The 21,461-nt window shown below is 32.1% G+C and overlaps 1 protein-coding gene across 1 annotated transcript; it reads right to left on the bottom strand.

The window, feature by feature from the left end:
- Positions 1–1,023: 1,023 nt before the first annotated feature.
- On the bottom strand, positions 1,024–20,678 carry LOC106065460 (nucleoporin NDC1-like). Its single transcript, XM_056028408.1, has 15 exons — positions 20,476–20,678; positions 16,609–16,729; positions 15,885–15,986; positions 15,600–15,774; positions 13,907–14,030; positions 7,483–7,591; positions 7,313–7,361; positions 6,959–7,094; positions 6,701–6,793; positions 6,034–6,271; positions 5,663–5,706; positions 5,414–5,528; positions 5,219–5,319; positions 2,662–2,816; positions 1,024–1,940 (listed from the first exon to the last, which is right to left on the bottom strand). Exons 1-15 carry the CDS (start codon positions 20,509–20,511, stop codon positions 1,877–1,879), a joined length of 1,662 nt encoding a protein of 553 aa, XP_055884383.1. The 5' UTR covers positions 20,512–20,678; the 3' UTR covers positions 1,024–1,876.
- Positions 20,679–21,461: the final 783 nt, after the last annotated feature.

Raw genomic sequence — 21,461 nt, 5'->3', positions numbered from 1 at the left:
AAGTCAAAGTAGATGTTACAATGGTACATGGTCGCTGCTCGGTGATGGCGTCAGTTTCGGGTCCGTGTCCTCCTCTGGGCTTATCTATGTTTCACCATATTTTGTTCACTTTTTTCTCTCAATGACCTTGGTACCATAGTGCTGCTATTGTCAAATTTTATTATGCTAGGGGTTTTCATCTGTGTGGAAAATCTAATTAGCTAGCTTTTTTTTGTGTGTGTGTGTGTGTATATCTGGTGAACAGAAGAAAAGACTGTTGATACGCCATGTTTTTAGAAGTTTTATAATATTAATTTTGCACTTTTTAGCACTGCAGATTCAAATTTTCTATAATCTTCCGCTTGTAGCTCATTTTTTTTTTAGTTGACAACATTGACGTTAAATATAGCGGCCTTGACATTGTTTAGTTCATTGTGAAAATGGCTAACAATGCTGAAAAGTACTACACAAATCGATGTTTTCATGCCTTCGTAAATTGTACAGCAAATAAACCAAAAAGCTTGCTATTACTGATTTACCTCCATGTATGAATATATATGTATGTCATGGATATGAAATATATCAATTCATTAATGAAGCCATATCAAAATAGTTGCCAATCACATATAATGTATAACAAATCAGAATACAGATGCTGTTCACAATGTCCTACAAGAGATTTATTTCTAGATATATCAAGACATCTTTTAGGGGAAAGTAATGGTGGTAGGTAGCTTTGTGTGTCACATTATACCCTTGTTAACTATTGGCCACATAATTAGGTGAAATAATAACAAAGGGACCTTCAAAAGAAAATACTTTTTCCCAGTTTATCTAATGCAACGTATTTATATTATTCTCAAAGATAAGATACTGAAGTGACTCATACAGTACAGTGTTGTCCAAATGTTTTCTTTAACTTTCCATTGTAGGAGCATTTAAATGAACCCTTCCTTTGTTGTTTTTAGGTCAGATTATTTTCCATTTGTTTAAATAAAACAAGCAACTATCTAAGAGGAACAACTCCACATTTACAGCCATATATCTCAATGCTGTAAGATTTATTTCCACTTTTCAATATCAAACAAAATTAATTAATTACCATTATTTAATTGACTAGTTGGCTTGCTTTTTTTTATAGCGATTCATGTTTTGTTAGAAACAATGAATAATTGTGCAAAGTTTCAACTTGATTAGAGAATGGAATGTGTTTAAAATTCGTACCAGCCAAGGTGAGTCAATACTATCTTTGCAAAAATAATAATAGTTAAACCAAAATCTATTTAAATTTAGATTTCTTTCTTTCTTAAGCTGCTTGTTTATCGATATATATACACTTTCACTTTAGTGCAACAAAGTTTTTAAAATCCTGCTTCTCACAAATAGGTTGTTGGAAACAGAAATAAAAAAACAGGTTGTTTTGAAATATTGCAGTACTCTTCAGACAAACTCGACCAGAAATTTTTTAATGATTAATCTATACATCTTTGTTTCAAATTAAGAGTCAAAATCCCGATCAGTTCAAAGCTCATAATGACGACAAGTTGTTTTTCTTTTTCGTGACAGAGAAGAGCTAAAAAAATTATTTTTTTTTATTGTTCTAGACAGAGTCTAAACAAAAATATTTATATTGAGAGCAGATTCAAAATCACACAATAAACTTCAATAATTGAGTCACTATGTAATAAAACTGAAACTAAATAGTTATATGCCCACATTTCATAGTATACATCTCATAAACTTGTTTGTAACAATCATTTATTTATTAAATTTTGTTAAATTAAAGTTCAAAAATTGAAAGATCAAAAACATTTTACTCAATTTATAAATTATCAGAAACATTGAACACAGTATGGTTCAAAATGAAAAAAAAAAACAAAAAAAAAACAACAAACAACTAAACCAAGTAATCAATAAAAGGTTGAAGCTTTTTGTAATAATCTTGATGTAGTCGAAGATCCCTGTAAAAAAGAACAAAGATAACTAAAATTACAGCAATGGCAAAAGATACATGATGAGCAACAAGATCTCAACTGAAATGTTCTAAGTAAGTTGTAACCATTCTAGTAAACTACAATTTTGCACTAATATTTTTTACCCTAAGCAAAAGGTATTTAAGTAAGTTAGTTGCCCTTTGAGACCTTGCGATCTATAAGGCAGATGATGTAAAGGTCATCTATTTCTGTGGCCTATGATTAATGAGGGTGTCATGTGGCCAGCACAATGACCAACCATCTTTACTTTTCCCCAACTAATGTCAGGTACCCATTAGAGCTGGGTGGACTCAGAGGCGCCAAAAGATCCTGAATTCAAAATCCCAGTCTTCACCAATTTATGTAATATCCAGAAAACAAACTTTATATATTTGAGGTACAGTTTCATTTATTTGATCGCAAATGGTCCATGTTTTAGACTATTAAGTAAAATATTACATCATGTAGCACAATATCTGAATATAATGACAAGAGTTTTGATTGAAGGCTTTCTGCTCCAAACTTAAATAAACAAAACAAAAAAAAAAGAGTTATATTTTAGGGTTGTCAAAAATGTTTGAAAAAGCTAAGTAAAACAAAAAGAGCTATTATTATAGAGCATGATATCTAAAGAAAGATTTAAACAGTCATTTGGATATTACAAGGTTTAAATGCAAATACCTCTAGATTTAGTTTCAGTGGTACTTACTCTAAATACTGTTTATATGTGCCCACTAATCTATACAAAGCAGTCTTGGTTGTGAAATGTAGCTTGAATCTAAGTAAGGCATCAGGAAGACTTCCAGAACTGCCATTATATTTTCTGAGAACACAACTTGTTAACTTAAAGTGTTTCTCTGTCACCTAAACAGGACAAAAGATAATAGATAAACACCAACCCAATGCATATACAGCTTAAACATAATTATAATCCCACAATGCTATTATCTTCCAATAATCCTTATTGTCTCTATAGGGGCAATGATTTTACTTAACAGTAAGTAAATATTTATGCCACACAAGAAAAAGTTTCAATATTGCAGAAAAAATCTGTAAATACTATAAAAGTAGAATTAAAGATGTGTTAATATTGCCAACTAAGCCAACCTCTACATGAACTGCTCTGCAAATGTTGGCAAAAAGGTGCTGTGCCACAGGATCTGCGGGATGCAAAGATCATCACCCTGTACAAGAACAAAGGTGACAGAAGCAACAGCAACAATTACAGAGGAATCTCTCTCCTAGGCATTGTAGGCAAAGTCTTTGCTCGAGTGATACTTCACAGGCTACAAAAACGTGCTGAGTCTATCCAGAATCACAGTGCGGCTTTCGCTCAGGGAGATCCACAATTGACATAATTTTCTCCATCCGTCAATTTCAAGAAAAGTGCTGAGAGCAAAGAATGCCTTTGTACATCGCATTCATCGACCTGATCTAGTAAGCAGAGAAGGCCTTTTTAAAATCTTACAGTTAATAGGCTGTCCACCCAAGCTGCAAAATATTATTCTCTTTCCACCAAAATATGATGGGTACAGTACAGTTCAACAGCGCCTGCTCCAAAAGTTTCAGTATAAACAGCGGAGTCAAACAAGGATGTGTCCTGGCCCCAACCCTCTTTGGAATACTCTTTTCAATGCTAATCCACCACTAGAAGAGGAGATTAAAAGAACGCATAGGGAAGGCCACATCAACCTTCGCTAGACTCAGACCAAGAGTTTAGGAAAACCAGAAGCTCACCATAGCAACCAAAATGGAGGTCTACAAGGCATGCGTCCTTAACAGCGAGTCGTGGACAACCTACAACACAAAACAGAGAGAGAAAACTAAACTCATTCCACTTGCGCTGCCTTCAAAGGATCTTAAAAATAACATGGAAAGAGTGTGTAATACTGAGATCCTCATGAGAACAGGCCTTCCCAGCATCTTTACGGTCCTCAAACAACGCCACTTTCGCTGGCTTGGACATGTTCAACGGATGGAGGACAATCGCATCCCGAAAATCATTCTGTACAGGCAACTTGCGTCTGGCTCAAGAAAAACTGGTTGCCACCACCTCTGTTACGTTGATATGATAAAAAGGGATTTAAAATCAGTAAAAATTGATAGTGACCATTGGGAAGACATAGCCTTAGACCGCACTAGTTGGAGAGGACGTTGACCAAGAAAGCTATAGACAGCGAGAAAACATGGGCCTCGATTCCTGAAGAAAAGCGTGCCACATGGAAAATGGCCAGCTCCTCTACCACCAAAGCGAAAGCCACCTTGACATGCAATATATGTGGATGGGAGTGTCTCTCCGAAATAGGGCTCCACAGCCATATGAAAAAGTGTTCGAGATGAACCATAGTCGTTTCACGACTGAAGGAGGCCAATATTGTTTTAGAAATGGTGGACAAATAAATAAAAATGTGTATATATTTAATTTTAAAAACAAAAGAACCAAAAACAGTCGTTGTATTTATTTCAAGCAAGATAAAGGCAATGGTGAAAGCAGATTTTCAATAGAGTTATTAGTTCCAAAAGAATGTGGGAAAACAGTGGGTTAGGAGTGGGAAAATGTTTTAATATAACGTTACAAGTGGTGTATCATGTTTTCATTGTGATATTATGCTGTTGCAGTTAAACCAATCCTACCCATTGTTATACTGATCTTACAAAAAGGTATGCTTTGTTGTTTTTTCTTCTTATAGGTTTGGATGGATTCAATGTGGTGCGTACCATGATACCCACAATTGAATCATACCCCAGGAATGCATTGTAGTATAAATAAAATGCTAAAATCTATGGATAATAAAAGTTAAATCATTAGCTTTAAAAAAAAACAAAAAAAAAAAAACTAAAACAACTTTAATATTCTTAGTCCAGATACAGCCTTATTATTGAACTTATAAATTCCAAAGACCCACTGATGCACAAGGTACCATTAAGCTAATGCTATTTCATTCTAATTGATGTTATAATCTCTTTTTATTTTTTTAAAGTAACACCAGCTTCCTTCCTCTCAATTGTTTCTTTTAGCCATTGTATCTCCATCTTATCCTAGCACGTCCATTTCATAAGTCATGGTCATTGTAGTTCTTGTTCAAACTACACGAGTACTTGATTTCTCCTGCAATTGGTACATTTTCCCCTCCTTTTTTTAAAACCCCTTATTTGAAATAGTGATTGGGTAGAAAATTCTCTATATTATCTTTATATGTCATAAATACTAAATTAACCAGCTTGAAGCTTAATACAATATCTATCACAATGGTAGCTTAACATACCTCATAGAGATCTAATAATGTGCAAAAGACTGTGGGTAGATAACTCTGTACAACACCATATTTATCTTCATTGATTGCTCTAGATGCTAAGTGTGAGATGCCTAGGAAAGCAAACAAAAAATACAAGTTAATTTTTTTGTACAAAATATTGCTTTCTCTACTTGTGCTTTCAAAATGACATACTTAATTTCTTACCTTCCACTGCCCAGATCTGAAGCTGACATGATGCAAAAATACTTCTGCTTATCACATCTGGATACTCAGTCACCAGATATGAGATGACAGGAACTGAACTCATGGAAGAAAAGAGCTAGAGATTAAATATGATAACATTAGTTGGAGAAATCTTTAGTTTAATTGGTAACTATTTCAGTGAAACTTAAGGTAAAGAATGAAATGTGTACATAAGTGTAGGAGAAAAAAAGTACATATAGATAATTTTACCTTTGATACATGGAGTGACACATTCAAATCAACTCCAAAGCTCTCTGTTAAAAGACAATAAAAAAAATTTACTAAAAAAAAAATTATCAAATGTCAAGCTATCATTCTAGGTGCACTCAAACAGATCTAATTCAAAGAAATGAAGACAACTTTAATTTTTTAAAGATTCTACAAAAGACTAAAAAGCAGAATCTAATAGGTCAGCTTTATTTTTTATTGGCAAAGACAAAAAAAAACAAAAAACAGAAGGGTAGAAATAAACAAAAGCTTGCCACTGTTTCTTTCATAGACTGTATTTTTTTAAAGAGTTTTCAAACTCTGCTTATACCAGCAGTAAGTCATTGGGATAATTGTAACTATAAGAGGACTACCTTTACTGGCTGAAACTGTGGGTTCATTGCTACATTGACCTTGTGATTTGACCTTTGACAAAATTGACCAATTTTCTTCCTTCACACTGTCAATTAGTTCATTGATTATGCCCAAAGCAGATGAACTAACAGCTACCCAAGTCCGTGGATGACCACCAGGTTGACTCAGACTTACAAGTTCTTGTCGCCTCGATGATGAGAATCTAGCCAATTGACTCAGATCCAAAAAAGCTAAATGCTAACAAGAAAGACATTTAAAAAAAAAATCATTTTTTAAAAAGACAATTCCTCCATTATACAACTCAAAATAAATAAAATATTTTTAAGATAATTAAACAAAAACATTTTTGTTTGTTTATGCCAGGGGGTATCAAACTCCTACTTTGGCACTGTCAGCTCAGTATACCAACAATGCTACCCATTGAGCCAGAGTTACACCGTGAAATTTAATCTGTATATATAATTCTCTGTCTCCCAGCCATGCGGACCCATGCACGCACGCCAACTCTCTAACCGTCAATGAAAAAGTAATGGAATGTTTTAAGGACTAAACATCTAGATATGGAACTGAGAAGCCCAGGAATAGTCAGAGGGACTATTTTTCTTCATAGCTAAGCTAGTACAATTGATAATACGAGATAATGAAAATAGATGAGAAGAAAAGAACCTGTAAAAGAGGTGAAGCAGAACACACTAGTGCTGTAGGCAGAGTATGATCTTTATCTTTTTCCAATACAGGAGAAATGAGAAATTCCATTTGCTGAAAATAGAAATGAATAGATTAATGTTATATAACTAAATATCTAGGAACGTATAAAAGAAATATTGAATAAAAAAGAAAAACAAATCTTTTGTGTTAAGTTTAGTATTTTGAAACAAAAGTCTTATAATTTGTGCATGCAAAAACAAAAGGCAAATGACTTACATCTTTCAAGAATATTCTGATTATTGCTCTTGCAATGGACCAGGAGAAAAGGATAAAAAATGTACACAAATATGTCTGCCACATAAGATTGAAGTTTAATAAACCCAAGAAAGAATTCAGTTGCATGACCTCAGTGCTGAAATACACACAAAGTCCAAGAAGCATTACATTTTCTAAGAATCTTTGCAGCATTCTACCTTTTGTTATTTACATTTCAAGGACCCATGTCAAATGAAACTAAAATGATTTTTTTTTTTGTAAAACATTTGTATTTAACTTTATCTTATGGCAAGAACTATTCTAATTCTTCATCTTAGTAATTCTATGTCAAGCTAAATTCAAAATGAAACATACTTGATAACAATGGTGAAAGAATTACTAATCCAGCTTTTGAACAATTCACCTAAATCAAAAACAAAGTTCAAGAATTTTCATTAAGTTAATCAAAACTAAAAGCCTAGAATCATATAAAAGCATGAAAAAGAATATTAATTCTAATGCATAAAATAGTTTGCAATACTTACCAAACAATAAATACAAAATAAAGTAATATTTGACAACTTGAAAAGACTGCCATGTACAAGATAAAAGAAGATCTAATGCATCACTTCTAATGTGGAACAATTTGAATTTCTAGAGAAAAAAAATATAATTTTACTGGTTTTAGTTTTAACAATAACACAAAATGTGAAGGCTACAAAGACGATAATATATACTAAAAAAACTTGGTCTGGCAATAAAAATAGTTTACATTTTCAGTACAATTCTAAAAAGTCTTGGATTCTAGCAGCAGAGTTTGAAAGGAATGTTCTATATACAAAGATGAGATGCTCTAGGAAGTTTTCAGGCATCATTTACAGACTCTACATTGAAAATGGGTAAGTTAGTCACAGAATTGAAAATCTTTTGGGCCAAATAAGGAGGTGCTTGACTATTATGAAAAAAAATGCAAATACAGGTGGATATTGCAAGAAACAATACTAGGAGAGAGAGATCAAGAAATTAGGAACATACAGATGATGCCCTAAGGAAGGCAATAAACAATTGTGGGACCCAAATGGTCTATCAGGCTTTAAAACTGATGAAAGTATCAAACTCACAATTGTTTGTTTATTCCTCTTACTTTATGGAAGTAAGATTATGCAAGCAAGTGCATAAATACTCTGTTTTCAGGGGCGGCAGCTGAGTAAATTTTGAAATGTCCGTTCAGGACTTTTTACACCTAATACAAATTTAAAGGATGATACTGAATCCACCCAACTCTAGAAGATACATGACAATTTGAGAAAGTAAAGTGGTTGTCATTGAGCTGACCACATGAAACCTTTACTAATTCTTAGCCTAGAAAAAGTTGAGCTTTACATCTTCTCCATCCACTCATATGCACACTTTGAAATGTCCATTTTATAAACCCATTATCACTCTTAAAGACCAACTGAAGAGGTTTTTTTCGAAATTGAGATAGCGATTGATTTAGATAGTAGATAGCATCAAAGTTAGTTCCTAAAAATGTGAGATTTTAGAAAAGCGTATTTATATTAGAAAAAGTAATTTGAAAGTGGACAAAATAACGAGATTTGAAAATCAGCTTCAATGGCCGAAACCGGAAGTGACGTATTGTAATGGACTGAGAAAATGTAAATAAAAATAGACATGGCTGGATACGTTATTGATAGCGATTCAGATGATAAACATATCTAAATCTAGCTGTCCAACAATTTTAAATGATACTTATCATGGGATGCACCAAAATGCCCTGAAGAGAACTCTTCTACTTTTTCAAAATATATTCTAGAGCAGAATTAATATAATTATAGATAGATTATAATAGGACTAGTGACTAGTAGATTGTAGATTGTCGCTAGATAAGATTGACTAGATCTAGTCTACTCTACTAGACTCTAGTAGTAGTCTCTAGTATCATCAAGTACTAGTAGATCATCTAGGACTAGGTCTAGGTTTACTATACTTTGACTTAGACTATAGGACTATACTAAGTCTAATAGTACTAGTATACTAATAGTGTACTAACTATTAGTCTATTATAATTTTTATTATAACAAAACTAAATGGTTAGATCTATCTATATTATTTTCTATATTTTCATATATCTCTAATTCTAGCTAGGCCTTCTAACACTTTTACTAGTCACTTGACTTGTATTATTCTTGTACTAATTGTAGTAATACTACTAGTAGTACTAGTAATAGTTTATAAACTATTAGATTTAACTAATTTAAGTAGATCTAGAGCAATCTAGACTAGCCTCTATGTTAAGTCTAAGCCCAGTCGCCAACATTTTTTAATGCTTGAATTTGTATATCTCTGTTCTGTAATAGTAAAACCTAGTGAGTAGTGTCCTAGCAATAGCATAAAGATTATTCATAGATATAAATATAATATTATAATAGTCAAGGACTAAACCTAAAGCCTAAGCTAAATCTATATAGAATATATTTATACTCTTTACTAGCCCTTACTATACTTATTAATAAGGCTAAACTTTAGATCTAAAAAAATAATAAGTCATCATTTATATTGGTAACTAGACATATGTTACCCGCGACCCGCGGGTCTTTATTTGCGCATTACTGTCGATATAGTCACTGAGAGAGTTTTGTAAACAATTAAACGAAATAATAATGTAATAAGTAAAGCGAATGTGTCAATGTAAAAATAGCTAATAGGCTTAAATCCAATTTTTTTTTTAATTAAAACATTTGCTTTTGAATAATCTAGTGGATTGGATTTAGATGTATGTTAAACGTAGCTAATGATCCTTTCAAGTTATTTCTCTTTCGCTACGAAAATAAAATTAGTTTTGCGAAAATGGTTTACCCGAAGTCGATACATTCTTATCTATTAAAAACGAAAAGAGCGATAGCTTTGTTAAATAAATGGGATTATAAAGTAACAATAAAACGAAATAATTTTTAGTACGCGATTCATGAATGAATATAGATCTAGGCCTTTAACTCGGCTTCGCAGCTTTCGTAAACGAATGTAGCTTTAGAAAACCAAATTTGAATGTTTATTTGATCAAAATATGAAATGAATGGACTTTAATTAATATGTTTATGTGTTAAAGTATAAAACTATCTGTGCGAAGAGAAGTTTTATCATCTTAGAGTTGAATTAGAGTTTTAGATCTAGGGATGGGATTATAAAGTAAACAATTAAACGAATTAATATTTAGTACGCGATTCATTACTGAATTGTCTAATGAAAGAATGTTCGTCAGGAAATCTGTAATCACAGATATAAGGAACTAATTAATGTAAAAAATGCTTTTGAAACACAAAATTGAAGGTTAATTTTATTATATAATGAAATCAATGGATCTTCTTTTGTCTTTTCATGTGTCAAAGTAAAAAACTATCTGCGCAAAGTGTATTTCTTAAAATTAGATCTAGGTCTAAATCCTTTCTATCTTTTCTCATGTCAACATTGTAGACATGGCCTAGATCCATAAAATACTATAGCTGTAATAGAGTCGGACAACTTTATTTTTTTTTGAGGGTCTTAAGTTTGTTTTAGGGCTACAATACATACACTACGGTCTAAGTTGGTACCAAAGGAACATTCCTGCCTAGTTTTATCAAGATTGGTCAAGCGGTTTTGATGTCTATAAGTAACATACATACATACATACCCCTCACATTCTACTTTATAATATAGATATAAAATACAGATTTTTACTAAACACATGTGACATTTCTTTAAGTCTTAAACTTAAACAGGGTCGGTCCTAACGATTGCGGGGCCCTATGTGAAACTGATTGCGCGAGGCCTAGTCTGGGTGGGAATAAGGATAATAAGTGAAAATTAAGATTTCGTATTTTAAAAAAATTCGACTTTGAATTTTATTAAATCTTTACTAAGTACAATATTACGATCAAATTAACTTTACTTTACGAACTTTGCAACCTATGGCATATTAAAATGCCAGTCACTCTATTAAAGTAAATAAAGTATGGAAACTTCTGATTAAAGTGAAAATTTGCCTGATTATTACATTTTAGTACATGAAAGCTGACAATGTCTTATTTCGTTTATCGCGCGTAGGATTAGCGTTTTCCGGAATGAATGACACCCACAATTTTGTCTATTTTTCAGGAGATTTTTATGAGATTTCCAGGTTTTATATATACCGATATATATATATATTGCAATTTAACTATTAAACCTAAAATTAGGACAAAGCCTATGAAAGTGAAGGGCCCACTGCGACCGCATAGGTTGCAGTGGCTTAAGACCGGCCCTGGTCTTATATATATTAGATTGCCTGGACCTAGAGTAGAGTAATTTATTATTATTAAGAACAATAAGAGTTAGATGTTGATGTTAGATCAGATAATCAGTATAACATTATATATAATATATATATATATATAACCACTAGTTCTATATATGTATACATAATTAAGTATAAATGTTAATCAATAAATTTTTAAAAATCTATTTTACAGAAAACATATATGACATGTGGCATACAGACAAGTTTACTAGATGGATCTTTCATCATTTTGGAAATACAATATTCCCTGTGAAACAAATCACAGAAACATTCTACAATTTTATTTTATATTTAATTTTATATAATAAATACCAATAAATTTAAATACAAAATCACATTTTAATAGAGTTCTTCATTATACACACAACATTATTTTAGTATGTTCCTTTTCACTTGCTAGGTTTAGACAAAGTTTCGAATCAGGATTTAATATTAATAAGTCATAGCCCAAAACTCCAGCAGGATGTTAGTTAATGGCAGTGGTCAGTGTTTGAACCTGAGACCACAGAGAAGACAGTTCGGAATGCAAACCACACAACTTTCTGCGCTTCGAAACCTATTCAAATTTTGATCATTTTTATGTTAATGCAGATCTGAATGTCCATTGCAATGATGACTTGATCTGTAAAGGGGTTACATTTTTAAAAAATAAGTTGGATTTAGATTCTTCGAATGATGCTATTTATTAGAAATTGCAACGTGGAATACATATTAGAGGCCAAAAGAAAATCCACTGATGAGGGAAGACGTAGACGTCGTAAAGAACATTTAAATTGACCACCAGCTGAATATGGTTATGTCTTCGCTGGACGCGGCAAAATATCTAGTTTGCAGCTGGGGCTGCGTAGCCATGGAAAATACCGCATTTCTCATTAATCTTTCGACTCGACTGCCAGCCTTATTTATTAAACACTTTAAATTATGAATAGCTCTGCATTTTTTAATAACAATAAAAAAAATATATATATTCAGTGATTAACTGGCAATAATTGGGTTACTAAAATTTAATAAAATGAGTTACATCAACAGTAGCCTATATGCATTACTTAACGTTATATTGATACTATAATTTATTTTCCACTTCCCTGACTTCCCAGAGAAAAGAAAAAAACGACAACTCCTTCTCCAGTAGGATAATCTCTTTCATTTATAGTCTAAACACAATTTAAAACTTTGTTACCTACAGTTACAGATTAACTTGCTAACTTAACTAATAATCTAATGATTCTATTCCAATCAACAAATGTGTCAAGCGTAATTTTTAGATATATATTTATAGAACTATGTAAGTATATAGAATCTAGGCCCGAATATACGGTACGAATATATTTAAATAAGAGTGTAATAAAATCCATATTTCGTATATTAATAATATTATAGAATTGGTACATCTAGGTCTAATTTTTGCCTTATAGATTAGTTTTTAGAAATTTAGATCTAGTACTTTTTTTACAAGTAGATCTAAATCAGACTACTTTTAAGTCTAAGTAAGTAAGTTAAGGTTTAAGTTAAAGCTATTTGCCTAGTTTTGTACGGGGTTGTGACTCTAGATTCAAACTAAATATAATCGTATACTACAATAACTACATTGAATGAGCTCAACATTCACAATGTAATAATTGTTTTTTTTCCTATTATATTGGGAAATTGGGCCTATTTAGGGACGACTATAGGTTAATAATCACTATTAAGTGTATAGATAGAGTATATAATTTTAAACTTTGTTTTTCTAGGTCTAGGCCCAGCACCTCGATCGGATCAGTCTAAATAGATAGGTCTTATCTCTAAATATCCAATACTACTATTACTAGATCTAGACTTCATCTAATTGGATTTAGATCTAAATTTAGGTCTACTTCGTACATCATTAATGATCTGAGAAAAGAACTCTGCTCTTGATCAAAAGCAGTAGATCTAGAACTAGAATAAGCCTGAAGCAGTAACATAAGCCATAAATTGCGTAACTTGACTAAAACGAAACATGTGAACTGAGGCTCGCGGTACTGCGTGGGCTGAAACGCTGTTCGCTTGACTAGATCAAGAATAAGCCGACAAACAGTAGATCTAACATGCAAAGCCATAAATTGCGTGATTTGATCTAATTTCCCCAACTCTAACATCCACTTTTTATAAATTGGCGTGTTTTAGTCGCCTTTCTTTTTAGAAACTAGCATTCCTGTAAAAAGGAATAAGGAAATACGCTAAGCCATAAACTGACAAATTTGACCTAATTTCCCTTAAACTATGTCATCGACCTTGGTTGTCTGGGAAATACTGATCTCGAATGGCTTCGAGATTGTGAAATTTAATAGTCCCTAAAATTCACATTAAATTGCTTATATATCTAAATAATTACAAAGAATATATGTCTAAAATTTCGTATGTATGTTTTTTTAAGCATTATAAATCTAAAAAAAAGTATAACACCGGTTTCCGCGTCTGACCCCAAAACCTCTTCAGTTGGTCTTTAAAGCTAATGAGTAATAACTAATAAGCACTAAATTATTTTACAAAATTGCAAAAGTAGCTACCAAAAGAGTTATACAGCTGATCCAATAACTTAATTATTTTGTAAAATTATAATCTCAGATAAAAATTAAAATTGTAATAAGTATTTAAGCTTTTTTTTTTTTTTTTTGGGTGTAACATACCTGAACATGTAAAAATTGAAGGTAATACTGGTGAGAAAGAAAAAACAACCAGTGAGCATAGCCAGCAGAAACTATGCCATTTAGAGTAAGGAAAAAATTGTATTCATTTAATGCTTGTAGCTCACTGAAAGATACAAAATGAAACAATGTTACATACAACCTCAATGACTAGAGGGAAAATCAATACTGACTAAGGAACCCCAGATTAATAATGAAGGATGTTTGAATCAAAGAGTTAACAGTTTTACACAACAGATTTAAAAACAAGTACTTTTGTTCTAAAACAATCACCAATCTCATTTTTCATGTTTGTAATTAAAATATAATTAAAAAATGCGCTTACTGAATGAAAATAGTTGATTCATTAAACACAAAAATTTTAAGTTATTCAAAAAGCTGCTTCATTGTTTGTTTAAATTTTTGCCTCAAAATGGAAACACAAACTCAAAATTAGTCTGAAGAACTCAGCTTAGGCAGATAAAAAGGCAGGTTTCAATATTTTCAGAAATAATATCAGAAATTATGAACTACAAACTATCAACAACTACAATCCTAAAATCTAAAACCATTTAGAGTAGTTTATGCTATTAGGACACATATAGGCCAAAATTTCAAAGTCTGACAATGGTTCGACATAGAAAAGAAAATGAAGTATCAAAATATTCTTTAGTTTAAGAAGAATAAGGATGACTACTTATATTTGTACCCCAAACCTATATTTTTAGCGGCTCCCGAAAGGGGAAAAGACGCTATTAGTTTTGTGTGAAATATCTGTCCGTCCATCCCTTTTAGATCTCGTAAACTAGAAAAGATATTGAAAATCCGACATCACAATATTTTAGACCATTCCAAGATCTGATGCAATGGCTACTTTTTTTTTTCTGAAAGTAAAAAATCTAATTTTTAAAATCAGTTATGCAAGCAGTTTTTTAAAGAGAAAAAGCTAATTAGTATGCATTATAAGTTAGACCCAATTTAAAATAAATAGTAATCTTATAAATCTCATTTTTCTGAACATTTTTTTATTGCGGAAATTATTTTTTTTTTGAGGATTCGAATAAGAGATTGAGCCTTTTCAAAACAATTAGATCAATTATAAGACATCAGTTAGGCCAGGGGAGGCACGGTGGCTGAGCGGTAAAGCGCTTGACTTCCGAATCCTGGTGAAGACTGGGATTTTCAACTTTGGAATCTTTGGGCGCCTCTGAGTCCACTCAGCTCTAATGGGTACCTGACATTAGTTGGGGAAAAGTATGGGCGGTTGGTCGTTGTGCTGGCTACATGACACCCTCGCTAACAGTAGGCCACAAAAACAGGTGAACTTTACATCATCTGCCCTATAGACCACAAGGTCTAAAAGGGGAACTAGTTAGGCCAGGTTCACATCTAACTTTACATTCACTTTCACCTACACAAGATCTGTTAACCTTCTTTCTCCATTCTTATCTCTCATTTGTCTTTGATATAATTTCATTTGGATGTTCTTTCTGAAAATATTGAAGCTGCCTGGGTGGACCACTTCGGGGGCCGATTTTGAGTTTGTGTTTCCACACAAACTGTCTTTTGTAACCTTGTTTATTATATTTAAGGTCAAAGAATACTTAATTATATTTCAATTCAGTTTAACTAAATATTTGATTTATATATATATAATATATAAATATATAAATAAAGCAGAACTTAAAATGCTCACACTCTATCTATGATCTTAACTTGAGTGAAAGACTTGTATTGGCTTCCCAAAATTCTTGTTAAACTCCATGTAGTTACAGCACCACAAAGAAGGCTGACAGTTAGGAGTGGAAGTCGAGACCAACAAAACAAAGCAGCAAAAGCATTCAGAGGTGTGGCATTAACATCTGCAACAACTGAAAGAAAACATTTTTTTAAATAGGAATCACAAAATTAGATTTCTAGCAACGTGAAGTTTTACAATAAGAGCAAAATAATATGCTTTAGAAAATGTATAAATCCTTACCTGAAAAGTGAGAAAGAGAAAACCAAGATATTAATAACAAGCAAGTTGCAACAACAAATGTTGTCAACCAAAATGATGAACCAAATGGAACAGTTAGAGAATCTGAAATGCAAGCAAGTCTACATGAGAATTTACTTGAAGTAAATATTGGCAGCTATTAATTGATTTTTTAAGCAATAGTAAAGATACTGAGCGAGACATAAGTGATATTAATATCTCAGATTTACACAAGACATGGAGAAGTTATCCTTTTATTCAGTCTAGAAATAACTTCTCTCTTTTCAACCTCCTTATTCATACACTGGCTCAGCTAATTTAGCTCAAGATAAGCCTGACAAGAGTTCAACAATACATTTTTGTATGCCATGCATTTTCATCAGCAGTTTTCAACTCTTACCCAATACCCAGTTTCATCCCATAACCAGTGCCAGCTTGAAAGTTAGACCATTTTGTTTTCATTATTTACTCTCTATAAATAATCTCTATCAAAGGAAGAAAAGTAAAAAGAAACATTGAGTGGGATCAAAACTGTAGGGTGGAAAACAGTAAAGTAAGTCTTTATCCTTCATCAAATGGTCCAGACCCAATAAAAGAAAATGATGTAGATGTAAAAAAAAAGACTCAGTAATTCATCGATGTTTTTTAAATGTTAATAACAGTTAATACTTTCAACTCTGTAATTGTAAGAGAATGTGAAATTCAAAAGTAATCTGGTATTACTTACCATATAACCACTGTAGGGGGTGGATTATAGAGAGCCCAGACAATGAGACAAATAGGAGTATAAAAATTGGAACAAGCAATCCTGACCAAATTAAACTTGCTAAACTTCTCCAGAACAGCACCTATGCACAATATTATAACAAGAATGGAATTTTAAAAAATTTTAAATGTTTTTTTTTTTAAATCTAGATCTACTTCAATTAAAATAATTTTTATGACAAACTAAAGATAAATTAAGGGCATGTCAAATGATCACTTATTAATGCTTTGGCAGTGGGAAAGTATGCAATAGCCAAAGAAGACAAAGACATTTAAGATTTAGTTGTTTTTTGTTCTAACACTGACTAGTGACAGATTTAGATCTTGATATAGATCAATAGATCTCTATATCTTGAACTTTGTCTTAATCTGAACAATTACTTTCTATTCGTAAATTTGACATGAATGTAGACTCTAGTGTAATTTCTGAACTAGTGTTTTCAACCTTTGGCTTGCAGCGCCCCAAACATAGAAAAAAAAGGTAGATCTAGAATAATTTAGATCAGCCAGCATTATAAGATATTTGGATTCACTCTAGATCTATCATCTACTAGTCAATATAATTAAAATAATAATTGACTAGATCTGCAGTCTGAGAGTAAGAACTTTAGTAGGCTTAAGGCTAAGCCTGATTTATATTATAATTATATGTATAGGAGCAGAAACCTGTGCTGCACTATCATCTTATCTATGTCTATCACTCTAGTGTCTAGTCTATGGTTAAAACTACTCAAAACCCACTAAGTTATATTAATATTAGATTCTAATCTCGTTCAATAGTGTCAGATAATATTCATAATATACTATATAATTTACTTATTTAGTAAATAGTCTATAATGACTGTCTATAAACTACTATAAAGTAAATATTATTAAATATAGATCTATATATAGATCTAGAACTAGTAGACATATAGATCTTTGATCTAGTATATTATTATTATATTTATAAAGATTATAATAGATCTAGAATCTAAAATATTTTAAATATTTTTAATCTATATACATATATATATATATATAATTCTCTTCATGGCTCAAGAGTTTGGACAAGAAGTAAAAGAAAGATACCTCTTTTATTTCTGCAAGTCGGACTAGAGTTACCCTACGAAAAAAAAAAGGGGGGGGGGGGGAAGAACTATTCCCCCATCAAAAACAGCAGGGCCAGACTTAATCGATGTGACCAACAAGTAATGGAAAGATCACTTTTTAAAAATTTCTGCCCCGTGCATTCACCCGTCACTAAATAGCAGGGCCGGACTCAACCGCTGTTGGGCCCTATGTGAAACGGATTTCAGGGGGCCAAATTTGGGTAGGGATACAGATTATACATTGAAATTAAGAGTTTATATTAGAAAATACATTCGTCTTTGCATTTTATTAATTCTTTACTACGTACAGAATTATTTAACAAGCCTTACATGTAGCGAAGTCATACAGTATATCATAAAAATTCTATTTCTTACAAAGATAACGCTCAATAGCAAGAATTACCAAATGTTTCAATCCTCAAGTAATTCTTCATTAGTTTGAGCCGTGAGAAGTTTTTTTCACCAAAATTACGGGATAATGCCATTTTTTTTTATTGCATGTAGGATTGTCGTTTTCCATATTGAATGACACCCCAAAATGAAAATATTTGTCAATATATTTCAGGAGATTTGTATGAGTTTTCTAAAGATTTTAACAATTTCCAGATATTTCCAGGACTTTTTTTTTACATTTTGCAATTTCAGGAGATCAAGGGAAATCTGTTATAAGTTATAAAATTTAACCATTTAAATACATCTACAATTAGCGCGGATCCTATGAAAGTGCGGGGCCCACTTCGATCGCATAAGTTGCAGTGGTCTAAGGCCGTCCCTGCAAAATAGCGGCATATCAGTATCACTGAGTATGCTATACCACCGGTCAACTAGTAAATAATAAATTAAAAATATAGAGTAGCTTACATCTATCGAACACCTCCAAAACTCGGTAATTCTCGTACACCCTACGATATTATTATCATCATCATCACTCCTTTGAGTTCCTCGTGGAACATAGGGCCTCGACAAAAACACGCCACTCTCCACTGTCTCTTGCTAGCTTTTTGATGGTGTCCCAGCTCTTCCCGGTCTTCTCTGCTTCTTCAAGTACAATGCGTCGCCATGTTCTTTTTGGTCTTCCTCTGCGTCTTGTTCCCTGGGGGTTCCACTCTAAGGCCTGTCTAGCTCTGTTGCTGGTATCTTTTCTAAGGGTGTGACCAATCCATATCCACTTCCTAAGATCTGCACTTCTATATTTTTCTGACCACAGTCCCACAGTTTGGTGTTTTCTACTTTGTCATACCAGTGTATTTTTAGGATATTTCTCAGGCATCTGTTGATGAAGGTCTGTATTTTTTTTGTTGTGGCTTCAATTGTTCTCCATGTTTCAGAACCATACAGTTAGACAGCCTTGACATTAGAGTTAAAGATTCTTAGTTTAGTCTTGTTTGAGATGTAAGATTTCCAGGTTGGTTTAAGCTGTATAAATGTCTGACGCGCTAGATTTATACAGCGTTTAATGTCTTCATCTGTTCCACCTGATATACTGTCTACACTCCCATGGTATATAAAATTTTCTACTTGGTCTATTGTCTGAGAATCCAGTACTATGTCTCCAATTTGTTTATTGTTTACTTTAAGTACTTTAGTTTTTTGGTGGTTTATTTTGAGGCCTACTCTTTTTCCTACTTCGCTTAAAGCTGTGACCTTTTCTTGCATATCCTGTAGTCTGAGTGATAATAGTCTAAATAGAGCTATGTAATCAGCCAATTCCAGATCTTCCAGCTTTTGTGTGAAAGTCCATTGGATTCCTTTCCCTGCGTTAGAGTAGGCTTCTTTTTCATATATATATTATTATGAAATCTTATTTATTTTGAAGATGACAGCAAAAATACTACATTGCTACTGCACATGCACCGCACATGCACCATTTTCGTTTACTTTCTTCGTGTGTTTGATTGATTTTCTAATAATAGCAAGGTTCAAATTCATAACAAAGTACATTTTTTTACCTTTTGGGAAGAGGAGCTTATGTTAGGCTTAGTGCTATTTTTAATGTTGAATACTGTCTTATCAAGATGAAATTAGATTATTAGGCTTCTAGATATATGGGGACACACGTGTGCTCTATTAAAAATGGTGTCTATTGACCCCATGAATATAAATTATTAGAGGGTTTTTAAGGGGTGTTTGATTCCAATGGGTATTTTGATGTTTAATGGACATTTTATCGTAACTGGAGTTCTCGAACATACTATTTTTATTTTTAGAAAGAAAAAAAAATTTGACCAAGTTCCCGGACGAAAGTCGGTGTTCAGATATAAATTATAATAAATATAAGAATCTACTCACTACTGTAGTAGTAACTTTAAACAAGTACTTCTCTAGTTTAATAGTTACTAGTCTAGTACTCTAGTAGTCTAAGTAGATCTACTTATTGAAGTTATTCTACTAGAATCTATAATCTATTTACATGTCTATAACTCTATTCTACACTACACAGACTTTAAGACTTAGATTATCATTATCATTATGATAATAATCATGATTATAATCATTATTGACATTATGATTATATTTAATATTATGTTAGATCTAATTATTATTTATCATAATAGATTAATATATTTAATATAGACTAAGTCTAAGACCTAAGACTAGATATTCTAAGATATCTAGATCTAGATAGATCTCAGCTAGAGACACTAGAGTGATAGAGTTAGAGTCTAAGACTAAGAGTCACTAGATTCATTCTTAGTCTTAACTTAGTGATTCTAGTCTAGTAAATTTAAAAATTATACCTCAGATTTAAACCAATTATTCGTTAATGAAACCATGTTTTGTAGATTGTCTTGTTATGAATACAAATTCAACCATGTCTAAATCATTTTCTCTACGGCTTAGGACTTTTGGTCTTTTCTCTAGATCTAGTCTAGATCATTTTTAGTTAAATTCAAACGCATGCGCCACCTTTACAAGAAAAGCATAGACACTGAAAAACATTTTAAAAAGCGAAACTTCCGGTTGGAATACTGTCTATAGTCTATACTCAATACAACCAAAATTACATTGGCTTTTAAATATTAGCATCCGAAATTCATAGATCTATTGAACTAGACTAGATCTATCTATAGATTTAGAATCTGATGTAGATTATAGACATAGCCTATGTCTATGATCTAAATCAAATAGAAATCGTCTTATCAAAAAGGATGTCTGAATATAATTTGTCAAAATGCTCCTATAGCAAGCAAAATGTCTCAAACTATAGGCCTAACTAAAGAGAACAGCAAGTAAAACATGTTTTGTGTTCTACTCATTTATTAATAATAATAATAATAATAATAATAATCTTTATTATCCGTAAGGAAATTTGTCTTACAATTTGTTCATTACACCAAACAAAAAACATTATAACTATAAGAAATCAAAGTGTACATTCACACCAGACTCACTCATAATTTACATGTGACAAAGTTTATACCAGATTGTTCTTATTTAATGATTTGATTGCCAGGGGAACAAAAGAGTGTTTGTGTCTGTTTGTCTTTGCTATCGGTGTCTTGTATCTCTTTTGTGATGGTAAAATCACAAAATCCCAAAATCCTGACACAAGTTACTATTATCAATCAAATCTTTGAAACTGACCGCACTGCTGAACAAATTGTCTGTCAAAAGCAAAAAATACAAGGTAGCGTGCATGCACTGCCTTGCGGTGACGATTATAAGAAAATTTGATGATAAAACGTAGCTGTGTGTGATTTAAAAAAAAAAAAAGCAACAATTA

The sequence above is a fragment of the Biomphalaria glabrata genome, chromosome 5 (genome assembly GCF_947242115.1).
Source record: "Biomphalaria glabrata chromosome 5, xgBioGlab47.1, whole genome shotgun sequence".
NCBI lineage: Eukaryota > Metazoa > Mollusca > Gastropoda > Planorbidae > Biomphalaria > Biomphalaria glabrata.
Note: the sequence above shows the minus strand (reverse complement) of the source record. Positions and strands in the feature narration are given on the sequence as shown.